At 42.5% G+C, this 17,592-nt stretch overlaps 1 protein-coding gene across 1 annotated transcript in view; it reads right to left on the bottom strand.

Moving 5' to 3' along the window:
* Window positions 1–14,510, bottom strand: part of LOC148027815 (alpha/beta-Hydrolases superfamily protein) — a 79,782-nt gene extending 65,272 nt beyond the window's left edge. Inside the window, exons 1-3 of the mRNA XM_087689518.1 lie at window positions 14,257–14,510; window positions 13,406–13,507; window positions 13,178–13,316 (exon numbers count right to left, since the gene is read on the bottom strand). Coding sequence (XP_087545644.1) covers window positions 13,178–13,316; window positions 13,406–13,507; window positions 14,257–14,413 — 398 coding nt within the window. The 5' untranslated portion in view covers window positions 14,414–14,510. The remainder of the gene's footprint in view (window positions 1–13,177; window positions 13,317–13,405; window positions 13,508–14,256) is intronic.
* Window positions 14,511–17,592: the final 3,082 nt, after the last annotated feature.

The raw sequence follows: 17,592 nt of genomic DNA on the forward strand, positions 1-17,592 counted from the left end.
ATTTCTAATCTTCTTTTAATTGCGTTTTGGGGACAGTTGGCTGAGGCGACCTTTTTTCCTACAAGAGGATTGCATCTAATGTAGCTATCGTCTATGTTTTTTTTATTAGCATATCCATTTTTCCTTTTCGCTTTTGTGTAGGTTTGGGCAACAATTTCACACTACTTTTTGGTTGTGTTCGATCTATATTTTCCTTTTGTGATACACTGCTCAACTTTAGAGAGGGTTCATGTGCATTCGTTGGTTGTATTCTCATCACTACAGCCTAGTTATAGTTGACCTTTACTCTATGTGCTTTCTTTACTGCTTTGAACTCGTGTAATCCTTGTGAGTCTGTATTTTTTGCATACTTTTCTCCCTAAAGATCCCATGTCTTTCTTCATCTTCTTTGTATCTCCCTCGTCATGTATCCTTCGACATCTTTTCCTGATGATCAGCATGTCAACATTATTTCCTCTTCTACAAGTCTTATGTTGGAGACTTGTGTTCAACTTCAGGTTTCTATGAGGATGCTATCTCTTGGTGCTTGAGATGTTTCCGTTTCAAAGAGGGGTGCCATACTGCAGCTGAAGAAGTTTCCGTGCTATTGTTGTAACAAGAAGGGACACCTCCAAAAGGATTGCAGGACATAACAACTTTATGACAAGCGCATGCGTAGACAATGCCAAAGGGTAACGACTTTCTCATGGAGTCTTCCTCATCTCCAGGTCCAGGTTTAGGACCCAGCTATGTAGCCCTCGTGATGGCTACAAGGGCCTCCCTTCCAAGTTGCCAATACAAATGATGTGATCATCCCTCACAACTCTCCATTGCCAGCTTTAAATCTTGAAGCTAGGATTGACATCCAGGTTCATGATGAGCTGATTCTTTGACGATGAGAGAGATTGGCTCCTAGTCTGAGCTCACATGAGAGAACACTTTGGCGGTTTGGCCAAAGGTGGCGGGGAATCCATGGTCACGTATGTTGAGAGGCATTTTTGACAAGACGCTCTTATATGCTACTGCGAAACATTATTGACAAAGATTGAGAGCTACTTGATTCTTCTCTTTTTTTAGGATCTGATACAATCGACATTAACATCAAGTTCTCTTCGAGGCATCTTGGTGGTGGCTTGCGCACCCACTGCTTGGGTCTCCATGGTTCTACTCTGGTTGTCTCTGTTGTCTATACTATGATGGGCCATTATCATTGTATATTCTATTGTATCATACCACCCATGACATGAGAGAGAGTGTTAGCAGATATGTCAATTCATGGTTGAGTCTATGCATACCAAAGAGGGTTGGGCACATTCTAGATATTTTAGGCATTTTTTACTTGTCATTTTGATGGTGTTTATGACATTTATAACTGGCCCACTAACATTTAATGTTGGCTGATGTGACATCATTTATGGCATTAATTTTTCCTATTTATTTCAGGCACTCCTCTACCACAATTGGTATCATGCATTATTTGTCATTCATCATCTCACAGGTTTTGGGGGAGGGAGAGGAGCAAGTGCCAATGCCTTCACAGCCACTGACTCACATTGGTTCTGTACTATCTCATATCTTGGTATATGGATTCCTTGAGCATCTCTATGCTTCTAAGTTCTTTGTGCAATGTTATTTTCTTTTGCAATGTTTCTCTTTCCTTTGTCTCTTGTGTTCAGTAGTCTATTATAGAAGTTTTTTCCATGCTTCCATCACTAGATCCATTTCTGACATGGTATAAGATTGCATGATCATTGTTCCTGCTGCTGTTTTATATTGTCTCAGGTCAGCATTTTGACTTTCCCTCTATTGATTTGACCTGTTTCTAACTGTTGCAACTGATTTACAGTTTAGGTGACCATCCTCTCCTCCATTGAACTAGTTAGTGATCAAGGCACAACTTCATTAATGAAGTGATTGCTCACCTCTTGTCGACCTTTTTGATCATCCATCGAAAATCCTCACCCTACTACCCTCAAAGGAAATGGCTAGGCCAAGTCTACTAATAAGATCTTAGTGAACGTCGTGACCAAAGTAGTCGCTGCCTCGCACAGCAACCAGGACAACAAACTAATGGCAGCCTTATGGGCCTATCGAACAGCCTATAAAATAGTGGTAGGACACTCCCTTCAAGTTAACCTACGAGACTAAAGCCATTCTACCTGTAGAGTTCTTTGTTCCTGAGAGTAGCCATCCAAGAGATGGGATGGAAAGGAGGCATGGATGGAGTGCCTAATCGAGCAAGAATGCTTATCAAAGACTCGACTTCTAGCCACCCATGTGCTGATTTGCGAAAAGACACGACGCAAGAGCTGGTTTGACAAACAAAAGATGAAGTTTAGGGGGATTAGGGCTCCAAGTCCGCACTATCAGCCAAATTGGCAATGTAGAGCTCGAGACCCTAGATAGAGAGGGCATAGGCTTCTTCAACGATAGCCACATAAAGAACTACTACCCCCCCACACATCCAATGCATGAGCCTCCCATGCTAGAGTCCCTTGTGAAGGTCTGAGTTGCCACAATAACGGAAATTGATGAGAAGAATGAAGAGGCAGTAGCACCTGCTTACCTACGCATAACGGTCACTGCCCAACAAACATACCTTCGATGCATTGATCGATAAGGGAGCTGATTTTAATATCTTAACTCACAATCATTGGACTCAAATTGGCCGCCCACAACTACAATCCACCAACCCTAAACTTAGCCCATTTGGGAGCCGATCATATGAACTTTCAAGAAAGTGTAAAGTCGCAACCTCTATCGAGTCTGAAAGCATATCCGTAATTTTTTATGTGTTGCCAAATACAAAAGATGCCCGAAACGAATCACTGTTAGGATGCTCGTTTAAAAAGCAAGCACATGGTAATAATGTCGACTACGAGTCTCAGCATATTCACCTTGCTATTGGCAATGTACGAATAGTCATGGCTTTCAGCAAGGGCAGCACGGCTCCATCAAAGCCTACAAAGCCACTGGTAGAGAAACCCGCTACCAAGCCTAAGGAGAGGGGTCGTGACTTGTCACAACCCACCAAGCCACACCGCCACCATACCGCCAAGATCAAAGCTAAGGCCCCTAGCCACAGTTCAATTGGATGCCTAAACATCAAGGATTGCCACCTGGAAGTATATAAACACGACCTTGCAAGCCTAGGGACTCATACTCGAAACCTAAAAGGCAAAGAAGAAACTGCACCAACGAACGGTCAAGCCACAATGGGTCCCCAAGACCTTATTGCAAATGCAAAGCTATTACGAGGGCAATGCATGGATACGGGTACCCCAGCCTTCGGCACACCTTAAACCCTCCTATGAACGACAATCGATTCTTACCTTGGCCTCAAACTTAGCTGAAAACACGGGGGATGACTTGATTATTTGCCTTCGGCGCTTGGATGCCACATTTACCACACTTGCTAAAAGTTATGACCGATTAGACCTAGGTCTTTTAGACGAGCCTTTAGCAACAGAGGTACACATGCTACCTTGCTCATGGGAAGAATCGGAATTTGTGTTCGTTAAAGCTTCCCAAGCAGCTAAGAAACTCATTGTCACTGAGATTTCCTGCGAACAAGCACACAAGCAACGCCTCATTACATCTTACGACAAGGACACGGTCCTTGCCACCGATCAGAAAATTGAGGAGTTGAAATAGCTTGCTAACAATGGCTCCTCTTTCTTACGAAAATGATATGCTCTCCAACTTCAATGGGAGCAGGAGGGCTACCAAATCATAACCAACCCTGAGCAAAGACATACAATCAAGACCTCGGAATACAACCCAACTTACGCAGCCCCAACCTCCTATAGGGTGTTGACCACCATTTGCAACCAACCCCTAAAAAAGCACATCATGACTCACCCCTACTTAGATTGCATTTTGACAGAGGAGTTACACATTGCCGGCAAAATAGACTCCGGTGATTTTCTAATGAATGTCCTCACCTACATCACTCAAATAGGCATTTGCCCTTTTGGCATGGACCACTATGCTAATATGGAGTACAACCCGAACTTCTACGCTTGGCTCATGCGAAAATAAAGCATTGTAAATGCCCTTAACCCTTCAAATCCTAAGAAAGATTCTTCTTATCTCTCAAAGGGGGTTGTTGAGAAATGACAAATGATGTATGCTCTAGGAAGAGATGTCCTGAATCCCATATGCACAATGGAAAAAAAGAGAACTATCATGAGCCTATAAAGTGATGTACCTTCTTATCATTCAATGATGGAATACAATTGTACTTTGTCCTTTCAATCATAGTCAGTGTCATACTCAAGATTGTGTTTATGAGTCCAAGCTTCCATCTAATAACCTAATTCACTTGAGTAACAATTGGTCTATCTAATCTATGTTATCATAAACATTGTCTTTGTATTCCATCCACCATAGGCATGCTCTAGATCCATGCATTTTCAACATGGTATCAGAGCTCAGTCGAGCAAACTAAGCTCAACTCAGCTCCTCTCTCAACTTGAGTTCAACTCAGTGTCAGCTCATGACTTCGTAGCCAGATTCCACCTACCCACCTTGGAGCCTCTTGATCTCTTCAACTAGTCCATTTTAGCTTACGCTTCCTTCTAGAGATATCTTCCTGACCTCATGGCACTCCCTCCTGACACCTCAATCATAGACATTGGTGGTCTAAAACTCCAGCATTGCAGAAATTGGAACTTGTTGTCATGTTTGCGCCTGCGTGCTGTCGTACGTGCTGTCGTACGTCTGGATCCGCGCCTACATGCTGTGATTCACTCTACACCTTCTATGGGGAATTCACATGCCACGAGGACGCCAAATATAGCAGTAGATCCAATAACATGGACTCCAAGGCTAGTAGGGCATGGTGCTTCATGCAAAAGCCCACTAGGATTAGTGGCTACACAGCCTTCTTGTGGGCCATCAGTGACAGCAGGTCGTGGTGTTAGACAGAGTTCATTGCACACTTCATGGAAACCACAGAAAAAAGAGGAAATAGATATAGCAGTGGCACCCTTTTTTTACCATGACCATATTGCATTCAAATCAATCAGGCCACCTTATTTTCTAAACATGGTGACAAAGATTGCAAAGTATGGACCCACATATAAGCCCCCTTCATTTAAAACTATCAAGACTACATTACTTCATAAGGAGAAAGCAACCATAGAGATCGCAACAGCAAATATTCGCAATCAATGTGGGCAAGAAATGGAGTGACATTGATAGCAGATGGACAGAGTGACATCCCATAGGTCCATACATGGTGTTGTCGCATATTCTTGTGGGGATGTGTACTTCATTGGTAGTCATGATGCTTCAGAGACTGGAAAGAGTACAGATGTATTGGCATCCGAGTGATGCAAGGCAATGCAGGCTATTGGGGCAGAAAACATAGTGCAATTTATGGCAGATGGTGAACCTACAAATAGGGCAGCAATAAACATTTTAATGGCAATGTATCCACGTATCACCTTTAGTCCATGCATGGCACATTGCTTTAATAACTTATTGAAGGATATTGGGGACTTGCCATGAATTGCATCTCTTGATGCGAAAGGCAACAAGATTATCACATTTATATGTAATCATCAGTACTTGCATGCTGAGTTTCGCAAGAGAAGTGACAAAAGAACTTCTTAAATACTCGAATACACGATTTGCATATAACTTTCTTATGCTTAGTCAATTGCATTATTACAAAGGTGCAATTAGGGAAATATTTGCTACTAATGAGTATGAAAATTGGACTAGGGCTACCACTGCTACTACTGTGTCATGTAATGCATATGTCTCTGATAGAGATTTTTGGGATGAGGTGAATCGCACCACCCAAATGGTGTGCTGAAATAAACTGCTGAACACAAGACAAAAGAAAAGAAAGAGATAACACAATACAGATAAGAACTCAGATGTATGCTCGGGAAATGGAATCCATATACCAAGACATGAGACAGTACAAATACAATGTGAATCACCGTCTATGGAGGCACTGGAACCTACTACCTCCCCAAGAACTATCCAGTGATGAACGAATGAATGTGGAGGAGGGAGACAGACAATAAATAGGCCAAAATAAAAGCCTAAAATATGACATGTCAACCAGCATTAAATGTTGGCCAACTGGCTGCAAATAATGCCAATCCACCATAAACAATGGCAAATAAAATGCCTAATATGTCTTTGTGCCAAGCCTGCTGAACCACAAGTCCAAACTCAACAATGAGCTGGCTAATTTGCTAACACCCTCTCTCGGATCATAGTTGATTTGATACAATACAATATACAATGATAAGGCCACATCATAGTACACACAACAATGTCCATCATAGTAGAACCATGGATGCCCAAGTAGTGGGTGCGCAAACCACCACCAAGGTGCCTCGGAGAGAACTTGATGTCGATGTCGGTCGTACCAGCTCCTGAAGATAGAGAAGATCATAGCAGCTCTCAATGTCTATTAACAATGCTGCTGAAGTAGCACATGTGACCATCCTGTCACCAATGCCGTAGCATATAAATGACCATGGATTCCCTGCCTTTGGCCAAATCGCCAAAGTGTCCCCTCATGTGAGCTCTAAAAGAAAGCCACTTGCTCTCTGTCAAGAAACCAACCCATCATGAACCTGAATGTCAATCCTAGCTCCAGGATTCGTACCTGCTAGACTTCGATCAATGTGTCAGGGATGTCCCTCTCTAGATCCTGTGCATTTGTATAGAAATATAGATGAGGCACAGTTGCCCCATCTCTCCACCCTCTCACACTTCCTCTCTAGTACTGGAGAGTCGTGAGGGATGACCGCATCACCATCACTAGAAAGCAGCTAAGGAAGGGGCCATGAAGCCCTTCCCACGATCCGAAGAAGAGAATCCCGTCCGCGCCTTGGACTTCGCTTGGGCCAAAGGATCGGAATCAGAATTTGAGGCACATGATGACCCGTCGGAGGAGTCCGCATCCCACTTCGTCTTCTGCTCCTTTTTCTTCCTAGAAACCACTAACTCTTTGCAGTCCTTCCTTAAATGACCTTTCTTGCCACAGTGGTAACACTGGGCCTTCGACTTCTTCGTCTCCGAACCCCTCTCTAAAGCTGCAAGAGCCTCATGGGAATCTCCATGTAACGTATCATCAGCGGATGTGCATGGAGCAGCCATCTATAGAGGATTTAGAAAAGAAGTAGAGAAAAGAAAGTAATTGGAGAGGGAACACAGCCAAACCACGAGCACAGACTGCAAAAAACAAGAGTTCACATACAGTTTAACCCAAAATCTAATCAAAATAAGACAAAAGCTGCGTAAGAAGTCTAAAAATCAGTCAAAACTATCAAAAACGGCCTGATAATGTAAGCGCCCAATCAGGAGGAAATGCTGAAACATCAAAACACAGGCTGAAACAGATGCGCAAACTGTATGGATGCTGACATCAGCAAAAAACGTAGGTAAAATAGGGCGCCTAGTAGGAGCAGCATCCGCCTGATCAGCAAGAGGGAAAACAGTCCTGAAATCAACAAGAAAACACAATAGAAACACAAATCCTGAAATCTGATACCATGTCAGTAGTGGTGCAGCAATGGAAGCATAAACATGCGCTGAAATAAACTATGAACACAAGACAAAAGAAAAGAAAGAGATAACACAATACACATGAGAACTCAGATGTATGCTCCGGAAATGGAATCCATATACCAAGACATGAGGCAGTACAGATACAATGTGAGTCACCAGCTGTGAAGGCACTGGCACTTGCTCCCTCTCTCCAAAAACTATCCAGTGATGAATGAATGAATGTGGAGAAGGGAGGCTGACAATAAATAGGCCAAAATAAATGCTTAAAATATGACAGGTCGGCCGGCATTAAATGTTGGCCGACTGGCTGCAAATAATGTCAATCCACAATAAACAATGGCAAATAAAATGCCTAAAATGTCTCTGTGCCCAACCTACTGAACCACAAGTCCAGACTCAACCATGAGCTGACTAATCTGCTAGCACTATGGAGCTCATTCAATCACATTCACTCAAAGAAGAGAAATCGTCTGGGTAGAATGAAGACTAATGACCTAGTTTATGTGAGCTCCAATCTTAGCATGCTAGCTCGTACATCAGTTGCAAAGGCTAATTCTTTTATACATTGGGAAAAAGATGACAACGATGGTGATGGTGATGGTAATGGTGTTGTTCAGCAGGATGAACATTCAAGCACAGTGGAGCCATCTTCCATGAATCAGAGCACTTAGCGGACAGCCTTTTGGAACTTTAGAGTATTGACTGGGAAATTGGAGCTCTTGTAACTTGGATATTTAGACTTTAAAGTTTAGTGCATATTTTGTGTCTTTGCAATGCACACTTATTGGACTTATGCAACATTGTTGATTACAATGTTGAATCATGAATGCGATAATCCATTGCTGATTACAATGTTTTTAATCTTTATTATTGTTGAAACTTGATTATTATGTCTCAAATTTCACGAATTATGGTTGATATGATATCTCTCTCTAGATTCTAAGACTTAAGTGTTGATTTTCTGTGTGTGTGTGTGTGTGTGTGTGCGCGCGTCTGTCTGTCTGTCTGTATGTATGTATGTATGTATGTATCTGTCTGTCTGTCTGTCTGTCTGTATATATATATACGTCATTCCCTCTCTTCCCATTCCCTAACTTTGGGCATCCCCCCCGTTCCAGGGGGTCCCATGGGCCATTCCCATTCCTGTTCCCCATTCCTGGTAACTATGCATATATCCCATAAGCATATACATCACTAGCAAACTACTAGACACAGGTAAATGCCAGTGTTCAAAGCATATAGAATCAAATCAGCCCACACATGGGAGTAATTACATCCAATAGCATACCAGAGAGCATATACATGAACCAAGAGTCCCACCATCTCAAAGAACCAAACTCTACTGAGTAAGTACAAGCATCTCCCAGTGGAAGCGAATCCAGAATGCAAAGTGAGCAGCAAAGCTCAAGTCATATACATCAAAGCATCCAAGAAGCTCAAGCACATCACAAATACATCTGGGAGCATAAGTGTCTAGTGAAGCTTCAATACTTATAAGTGAGTAAACACGGAAACTCAAAGCAACTCACCAAAGTCCAAGTACATCAAATGTAGCTCAAATCCAAGTGCCAAAGCATATTATAACCATATCTAGGCTTATACATCAATGCCAAACATCGCCGTAGATATGTAGCATACCCAAAATACAATATACGCACAATAGGCATTCAAGGCATGAAGCTCATTGTTGCATACTTACTGCCTAAACTAGTATTACAGCAATAAGCACTTCAATGAGACTGAGCTAATCAAGTTAATGAAGCTCATTGTTGCATGCTTACTGCCTAAACTAGTATTACAGCAATAAACACTTCAATGACTAAGCTAATCAAGCTTTAATCAGCCCAAAAGCCTTTTGTGAATGTCAATGCAATCATTTAAGCATTTCAAACATTTCCCATAAGCATCAATAGAGCATAAACCAACCAAATGCTTGCTGTCCAACCCAGAATTGTTCTATTCTATGTAAAACACAGAACTAAAAACTGCACAAAATGAATTCTATGAGTGCTCAGATCTATAGCTCTTGTCGTGCTCTTCATTTCTAGCTATAGAGCACTTGAATCCACTATCGTATGCAAAAGTTATGGCCAACAAACTACTATAGCTATCCACAACTTCTATAATATATTCTATATCCACTCAAATTGGATAGAATGGCTGCTTCTCAGCTCAACAAGCACTCAACAAGGGTCAACTAAGCCCTAGCAAGCTACTCAATAAGCTAGGAGCAAGCTGGAACAAGCTGGACAAGACAAGACAAGGGAAGACTCGATGCATACCTCAGGAGGAAGAAACATAGGTTGCCATGAAATCTTAAGCTGAAGCTTTGAATTCAAGCTATAGCAAAGGATGAAGAAGCTCCTCAAATGCCCACTCTAATACTTCTTGAAAAGTAGAGCCCGAGTGGAAGCACAAAAGCAAAAGCAAGAGCAAAGCAAGAACTACTAGATGGAGCAAGAGAGCGAGAGAGAGAGAGAGAGAGACACCATATATGGAAACTCCAATAGTCCAATGTGTAACCAGCCTTCCCTTATTCAATAGTCAATGAAAGAATAAGGAATAATAACAGTGATAGGTGCTTGCCACCCGCAATGTACAAGTGTGTGGTCACAATGTGAAGTAAATATAGGGCAGTGTAGGCATGGATGCCTTTACCCCCAACATTGGATTGCTGTAAAACTTGGAGTAAAACTGGAAAAATGCTAGAGAAAGAGAGAGAATGCTGTAGAGAGACAAAACTCAAAGATTTGTCGCAAGAATTTGGTGAAATTGGGCTGTTAACTCTGTTTTCCAACCCCAAATGGATTCGCCAAGAGCAAAGGGAGCATCAGAGACTGTAATCTTCAAAAGAAAGTACATCATCATCAACCACAATCGGCAATTCCCCTTCGTCAGGAATATGCCACTGCCTTCACCAAAATGATTTCCAAAAGCTAAGGAATGGCCCAAAAGCAGGCAGCAACAGCCCAACCTCTCTTCCCGACAACTCCAAAATACAAACATGAGATTTCCTTCTCCCTTCAAGCCCAATTCAGCTTTCCCAAACTTGCATTGGTAGGTTTTGTCAAGTGGCAGCCTTGTAAACTGAATTCCCAACATTGTGCAACCCATAATTAAATGATTATTTATGTGCTTAGAAAAATAATCTAACTAGTCAATAATAAAATTGACTAGGCCAATTTATCACCCAAGTGATTCTAGGCACTCATTAGCCCGAAACCAGCGTTAATTAATCAATGTCAATTCCCTAGTGTCACCATTGATACTAATGGCAAATTAAATGTTCTAGGCTAAGTTCTAACACCCGGTACCACCTGGTACTTGTCAGGCCTAACTTATTACAACTTTTGCCTTCGATATCAACCGATATCTCGAAGTCCTTGGTCCCACATTGTAAAATAATTGACATGCACCTCACATGTTCTAGCCTAAGTTTTAACACCTAGTGCCACCTAGTACATGTCAGGCCTAACTTATTACAACTTTTGCCTTTAATATCAAATGATATCTCAAAGTATTGGGTCCCACATTGTGAAATAATTAACATGCACCTCACGTGTGAAAGTCACATTAGCACATTTAATAAACTTTTAATCAAATGCTAAGCAAAGCAATAAATTTCATGTCCTCATGACACAATATAGAGTCGTCAAGGATGATAGTATCACTAAGGCTAAAATACTAATTCCATGGTCACCACAGCCATCATTACATGACCAAAATCTATATCAAAATCTAAGGATGATAAAAAGTCAAAGGATTCCTTACTGTTTTTCTTTTTTCGCCTTGTCAACACCACTAGCTTCTTGCAAACGTTACAAAGGACTAAGGTGCCCCTTCTTTCCACAGAAGTAGCATTGTCCCTTCTTCTTTTTCTTCATGTCACTCTTCTCTAAAACAACAAAGGCTCTCTTGTGAGAGCCACTATAATGAGATCGCAACCTCTCCTATAATCTCAAAGTAGATCCATGCTCCAGTAACATAGATGTCATGTGTTGAACATTGACTGGAGTGGTAGATGCTTGCCTTACAGGTAGATATCTTAGCTTGTAAGACATTCATCACATCATCAAATTCCAGAGGCAATTGGTAGGGAAAGTCCCCACAACAACCTAACGGTCTCCACAAAATGAGGTTGTTGTATACAATGTGAACTAAACATAAGAACTCAAAGATAATGAACTCAAGAAATGGAATCCATATACCAAAGCATGAGAATGTGTACAATCCATACAAGTTGTGGGCAACCAACTAGGTGATTGTAGTTGAGAAGTTGATCCTAGATTTGTGTCAGTTACAAAGGATGAATGACTAAATCATCTCAATGGATTCCAAATGCATAGTAGTCTGCAGAATTGTTGTAGACAGTAACAACCTGTATGGTCGGTGGAGCCTCGTGCATGAGCTTCGATCATACATTGAGAGAGACTCCATATGAGGTAACTCCAAGTCAGACTTTCTTTGAAATACAAGGAAGGATCATTGAGCAGCGAGTACACTTCAGCATCATCTATGTCCCAGTCTATGACTACTTTCTCAAAGTCAACTTCGTCCCAACTAGGTGGAAGAAGAGAGGGTCATCAGGGACAAAAGGTAGAGCTTGAAACAAAATACCTATTGCCAAAGGCACTTTTGCACAAACCAAGCTTTCATCACTGCCAAGTTACATAGTTGAGGCCATTAAGCTTGTCATCGATGTTACAGCATAGAGTATCCATAGATCGATGATATGAAGAGAAGATAAGTAAGAGTTTTAGAGATAATACTTGGGGCACTTATGGTTAATAAGTTCAATAGGTCAAGCGAGGCATACCAGTTCAAACCAAGGCAAGAAAGAGGAACAGAAAGTAAAGTGATTGTAGTGAGTTTAGGCACAACAACCAACACGTGTGATCCTTCCCTTAGGAATAAATCAGGCTGGAAATACCACCACATGTGAAAACACAAGCTGATAGGTCAACAAGTTGATGACTGTATGCAAGATGGAAATGACTGCATAAATGTCAAAGTGACTGCATAAAAAGACCACGACAACTGTTGCTGAGTGAAGATGAAGGGCTGATCGAGATGAATGCATAGGTCTTAAAATGCAGGGTATAGCAGCACATGGAAAGGTTCAAACAGGCCAGCCAGCAACTGTATGCTTGTGCCCAGCCAGCCAAATATGAACAACAGAAAGAAATGCAACTATTTGATAACCTGGGGAGCAGTCAGGCAGGATAGAGAAGACCTGAAACAGCAGTCAGACACCACAGAAGTACCTGAACCAAGAGACTTGGACTAGTGATAGAATGTGGGTAAGAAATAAAGCAACAGAAGCAAGACAATGAAGCTGTTGTTTACACAGTGAACTGAGCAGAAGAACAAGAACAGATGAACTCAGAGAAAATAGGTCAGAAAATAGAATTCATATACCGAAGCATAAGAGTGTGTACAATCCACACAGGCTGTGAGCCTTGAGGTCTTTAAGATAGGCCTCTCACCCTCTCTTTAGTCAAAAGTGTAGCCTTGGATTGTCTCGCACATATGAGCAACGTTTTTGAGCACCTACTAGAAAACATATCATGACAAAATGGTACTATGACTTGTGACAAATCAAGCACCTGCCACAATCAATCAGGAACCATAGCATTCTTCAATTCTGCCGGAGTCTTACCTCCAATGGAAAGCAGATGCTCCAAAACCATGTATGAGGATCAGAGGTCGCCCTTCCCCTTGTACAACATAGTGAATTTTATGGCCCTTCCATTTCCAATATTCATAACCATCTGGCTTATATGGTAGCATTTCCATGCCTAGTCACAAGCATACATCAATTACTGGTGATGGATAGTATGAATCCTGTGTGAGCCAAAAATTTCAAGATGTTAGAAATAAACCAAACCTTGTAACCCGTGAGTAGGTGCCTCCACAACAGTTGTAGCAAAGGTTACGAAGCTACCCACTGCAATGCCTCTCAGGAGAAATCTTCTCTTCAATTGGCTGTCTGTTAAAAACCGAGAGGATCGTAATTGCAAGTGATCCTTCAAACAGCATAGAGACACATGGAGAAATTTTCTAAGCATGGCTTCTTTAAAAACTAAAGATAGAGTTTACAAAGTAGCTCCGAGGCAACCATCGATACATAACACAAAGGTGCAGTTATTTTTGCACAAAGGCAACCACATGAGTTCATGCTCCAGTTTGTTGTATCAGTCAATACATCATTGTGCAGATACTTTTGCAGAAGAGCAAACAAATGATTTGGTGCTCCAAATTATTGTATCAACAAGCGAGAATGAATGGTAATATGATAATCGTGCAGTTACTTTTGCAAAATAGCAATTAAATATGTTTGTGCTCCAGTGCGTTGTGTCGGTCAATACATCGTACAAAACTGGAGCGATGACATTTGCAGGAGAGCAAACAAGTAAGTCCATGCTCCACATTACAGATTATTGTATTATGAGGGATCTTGCAATTCTAATATCAGAAATATCGATCCTGTAGGGAAGGCAAAGGTCTGCGAGAGGACTTGCCAAAAGAGGCCAAGCTAGGATTGACAAGTGAAATCAGCCATGGCGATAAACAGTTCAAGTGCATGCTAATTGGGAAGATATATGACAAGAATTTTATGAGAAAACTGTGCTTAATGTGCTGAAAACTGCACGCTAGTTGCAAATGAAGGGAGATGGATTTGAAGCACCTGCGATGTTTGATCACGAAGCAAGAGCGTGGAGAGGAAAACAAACTTACGGGGGGAAGACGCAAGAGGGAGCTTCCTGAGGGGGAGAAACGTCGGCAAGTCTGTGCAGGAAGGGGCGACGCTGAGGCTGCTGCTGCTGCTGCTGCAGTCGATGCTTGGAGCGTACAAAGCCTGGGCCGAGAAGCTGCTGCTGAGGAGCAGCTCCATTGCCACCTGCACTGACTGGGAACCAGATGGCCAAGCCTCTCTGTGTGTGTAGCCTCCTTACCACGTGGCACATTCTTGACGCAGCAATCTTTTGCTTATTCGGGGCTGGTGTTACCTAAAGGCTGGATTAACAGGCCGGATACACACCGGGCTGTGGGTGGAAAAAGAGGCATCTGCTGCCCTACGTGTCAAAAGGCCATTGGGCCCGATTTTTGTGGGTGGCGGACACTTCTGGGCGGGGGATCTTCCCCGTCCCGAAATTCGGGCGCGCCCACTCTACAAGACGACAACACTCTCTCCAAAAAGTGACTTGTGAAACTGACGAGAATTGAACAGCTTGCACCTCCTGTCCGCCGTCCATAGCCCGGTGTGTAACCGGCCTCACAATGATGCGGACGGACAGGATAATAGCGAGCAGCAAAAGACTATGCTATGGAACATGGACTTTGATAAGGCTTATAACCAGGTAAGTTGGCACTTTATTTTAAAAAAATCTAGAGCTAATTGGTTTTGGTCATCAATGTGCTAAAATGGTGAGGGCACTACTCACCGATGCCATTGCCCAAGTATATGTAAATTGCTCACTTACCCCATACAATAGGGGTACCCCTTGGTCCCATTGCTTTTTGCTTTAGTTACCGATCATATGATCCACTGCATAGAGTGGCTTGTCCAACAGCAAACACTCAGGTTGCCAACAAAAGGCCATTTTGCCATGTAAGTCTTTGTGGATGACAACTCCAATATAGTGGAGACCAACAGGCAACAGTTGGATGAACTCTTTGGTGTGCACAAAATCTTCTCCAAGGTCAAGGTGCAGGAGTGGGCGAAGGAGAAAGCCACTATGGGAGGTAAGTTGCTCGTTCTCCGGGAATAGCAAGGAGCGAGTTTTTTGAGTGAGTTTTTTTGGGCAACCCCTTTATTCTTATCTGCATAGTTCACTTATTCCAGCCTTAGATGTACCCATCTCCACTTTCACTTCTTCTACCACCACCATCGCAGCCGTTGCTAACTCTACCACTACCACCGCCATCATTACCTTCACCCACCCCCCCCCACACACACACACACACACACACACACACTCTCTCTCTCTCTCTCTCTCTCTCTCTCTCTCTCTCTCTCTCTCTCTCTCTCTCTCTAAGTAGCTCATTCTCTCTCTCTCTCTCTCTCTCTCTCTCTCTCTCTCTCTCTCTCTCTCTCTCTCTCTCTCTCTCTCTCTCTCTCTCTCTCTCTCTCTCTCTCTCTCTCTCTCTCTCTCTCTCTCTCTCTCCACAATCCACGTGTGCATACCCCCAATCCACGCGCGAATGTTGAAGGGCGTGTGATGGGCGTGTGCTGACGAATGCTAACGGGCGTGTGCTGACGAATGCTGACGGTGAGCGTGTGCTGACGGGCGTGTGACGGACGAATGCTAACAGGCGTGTGACGATCGAATGCTGACACACGTGATGGTTTCTGTGTGACACTGACATGACGGAGGTGTGCCTAGCATGACGTGTGATGCTGACGTGACGGCTGCTGTGTGATGCTCTAACATGACGGGTATGCTCTGGTGTGACGAGTTGTCAAGTCTGATGCAAGACAGGTCATCAGTAATGCAAGCGTGATGCAAGACAGTAATGCTCTGACGAATGAGTGCTGTGTCACCAGTGACGAATGTACTGTGGCAGCAGTGATGACGAATGAGCACTAAATGAATAGTGACGTGATGTACCTGCAATAAACATTGGTGGGTCTTGTGAGCAGTATCTGCAGAGATACGTAATTACTAATGGGACAGTTTTGGGTCGTGATTGTGACTGTATAAGAAATCTGTAGACTCTCTCAAACTGACATGAATGCAGACACTGTGAATGTACTGAGATTGCAGATGTACTCAAACTGATGTGAACCTTGCATGCTATGTGGATTGGAGACCTGCATGATTTCAGACTGACGCACATTAACATTTCATGCTACAGTGACAGTTTTATGTGAGATTGATAGTTTTATGCTACATTGATAGTTCATGCTACGGTCATATCTTATGATGCAATCACATTGACAGTTTATGATATACTGACAGTTCATGCTAGAGTGATAGTTTATGTTACTGGTTTACTACTCCACTCAGATTGTAAATAGTTTTATGCTATAGCACATACTATAATCATGATGGAAGAAACTGACAATGAAGGAATCACAAAACCAACCATGGAGACAATGTTTCATACATCGCAAAAGAACACGAGATACAAAACCTATGGGCGTAAAACCCGAGATTGGAATGTCTCTCCAAGGTCGAGTAGATATGGGAAGACATCCCACAAAATTAATGAAACACTATATGAGGAGATGTTGACCATACTCCGTGCTGAAATACGTACCATGAGGAAGGAAATGGAAAAGGATATACAAGAGTGGGTTCAAGCTGAAATGATGGAAGAACTAAAAAAGGAGATGCAACAAACATTGGATGCACACATGGCAGAGAAAGACTCAATGATCTCTAATCTACAAGAAGAACTAGAGGAATGCAAAAAGAAATTGGACGCACAAAAGGAATCACAAACCACACCAGAACTACAAAAAGAAATGGATGTTTTAAAAAAGGATATACACACCTATGCAAGTGTGGTGGAAGGCACCCAAAAGAAAATGGAGAATGTTAAGAATACCGTCAAAGAAAATGCAGAATGGATAGATGTGGCAAAAAAGAACAAAGAAATGCATGGCAACAAAGTGGAAGTTATGAATGCCACCTTGGAAGAAGAGGCAAAAAGACGGGCACGCACACTCCACGTAAGAGTGGTTGGACTAGATGAGAAAAGCTCCCCAATTGAAAATGCTACAGCTCTTGCCACCAAAATTGGGGCTACAAATGTACCCATCATTGGGGCTTGGCGAGTCGGGAAAGCTGACACAAAAACAAAAGTCCTCATCTTGAAATTTGGAGACTTGGAAAAGAAGAGAGCCTTCCTCTCCAAGAGGATCGCTCTCAAAGGAGAAAATATCTACCTAGATGAAGACCTCACCCCAGCCCAATTAGCCCACATGAGGGAAAATACGCCACGTGTTCTAGAGGCACGGAAAGCAGGTAAATGGGCTGTATACAAAGATGGAAGAGTCATCATCACAGAGAAAAGGACAGCATGACGGTGCGCTGCCTATAAGACCTTGAAGTTCACACTGTGGAA

This window comes from Lygodium microphyllum, chromosome 12 (assembly GCF_053477565.2).
Source record: "Lygodium microphyllum isolate KBCC chromosome 12, Lygodium_microphyllum_v1.1.10, whole genome shotgun sequence".
Lineage (NCBI taxonomy): Eukaryota > Viridiplantae > Streptophyta > Polypodiopsida > Schizaeales > Lygodiaceae > Lygodium > Lygodium microphyllum.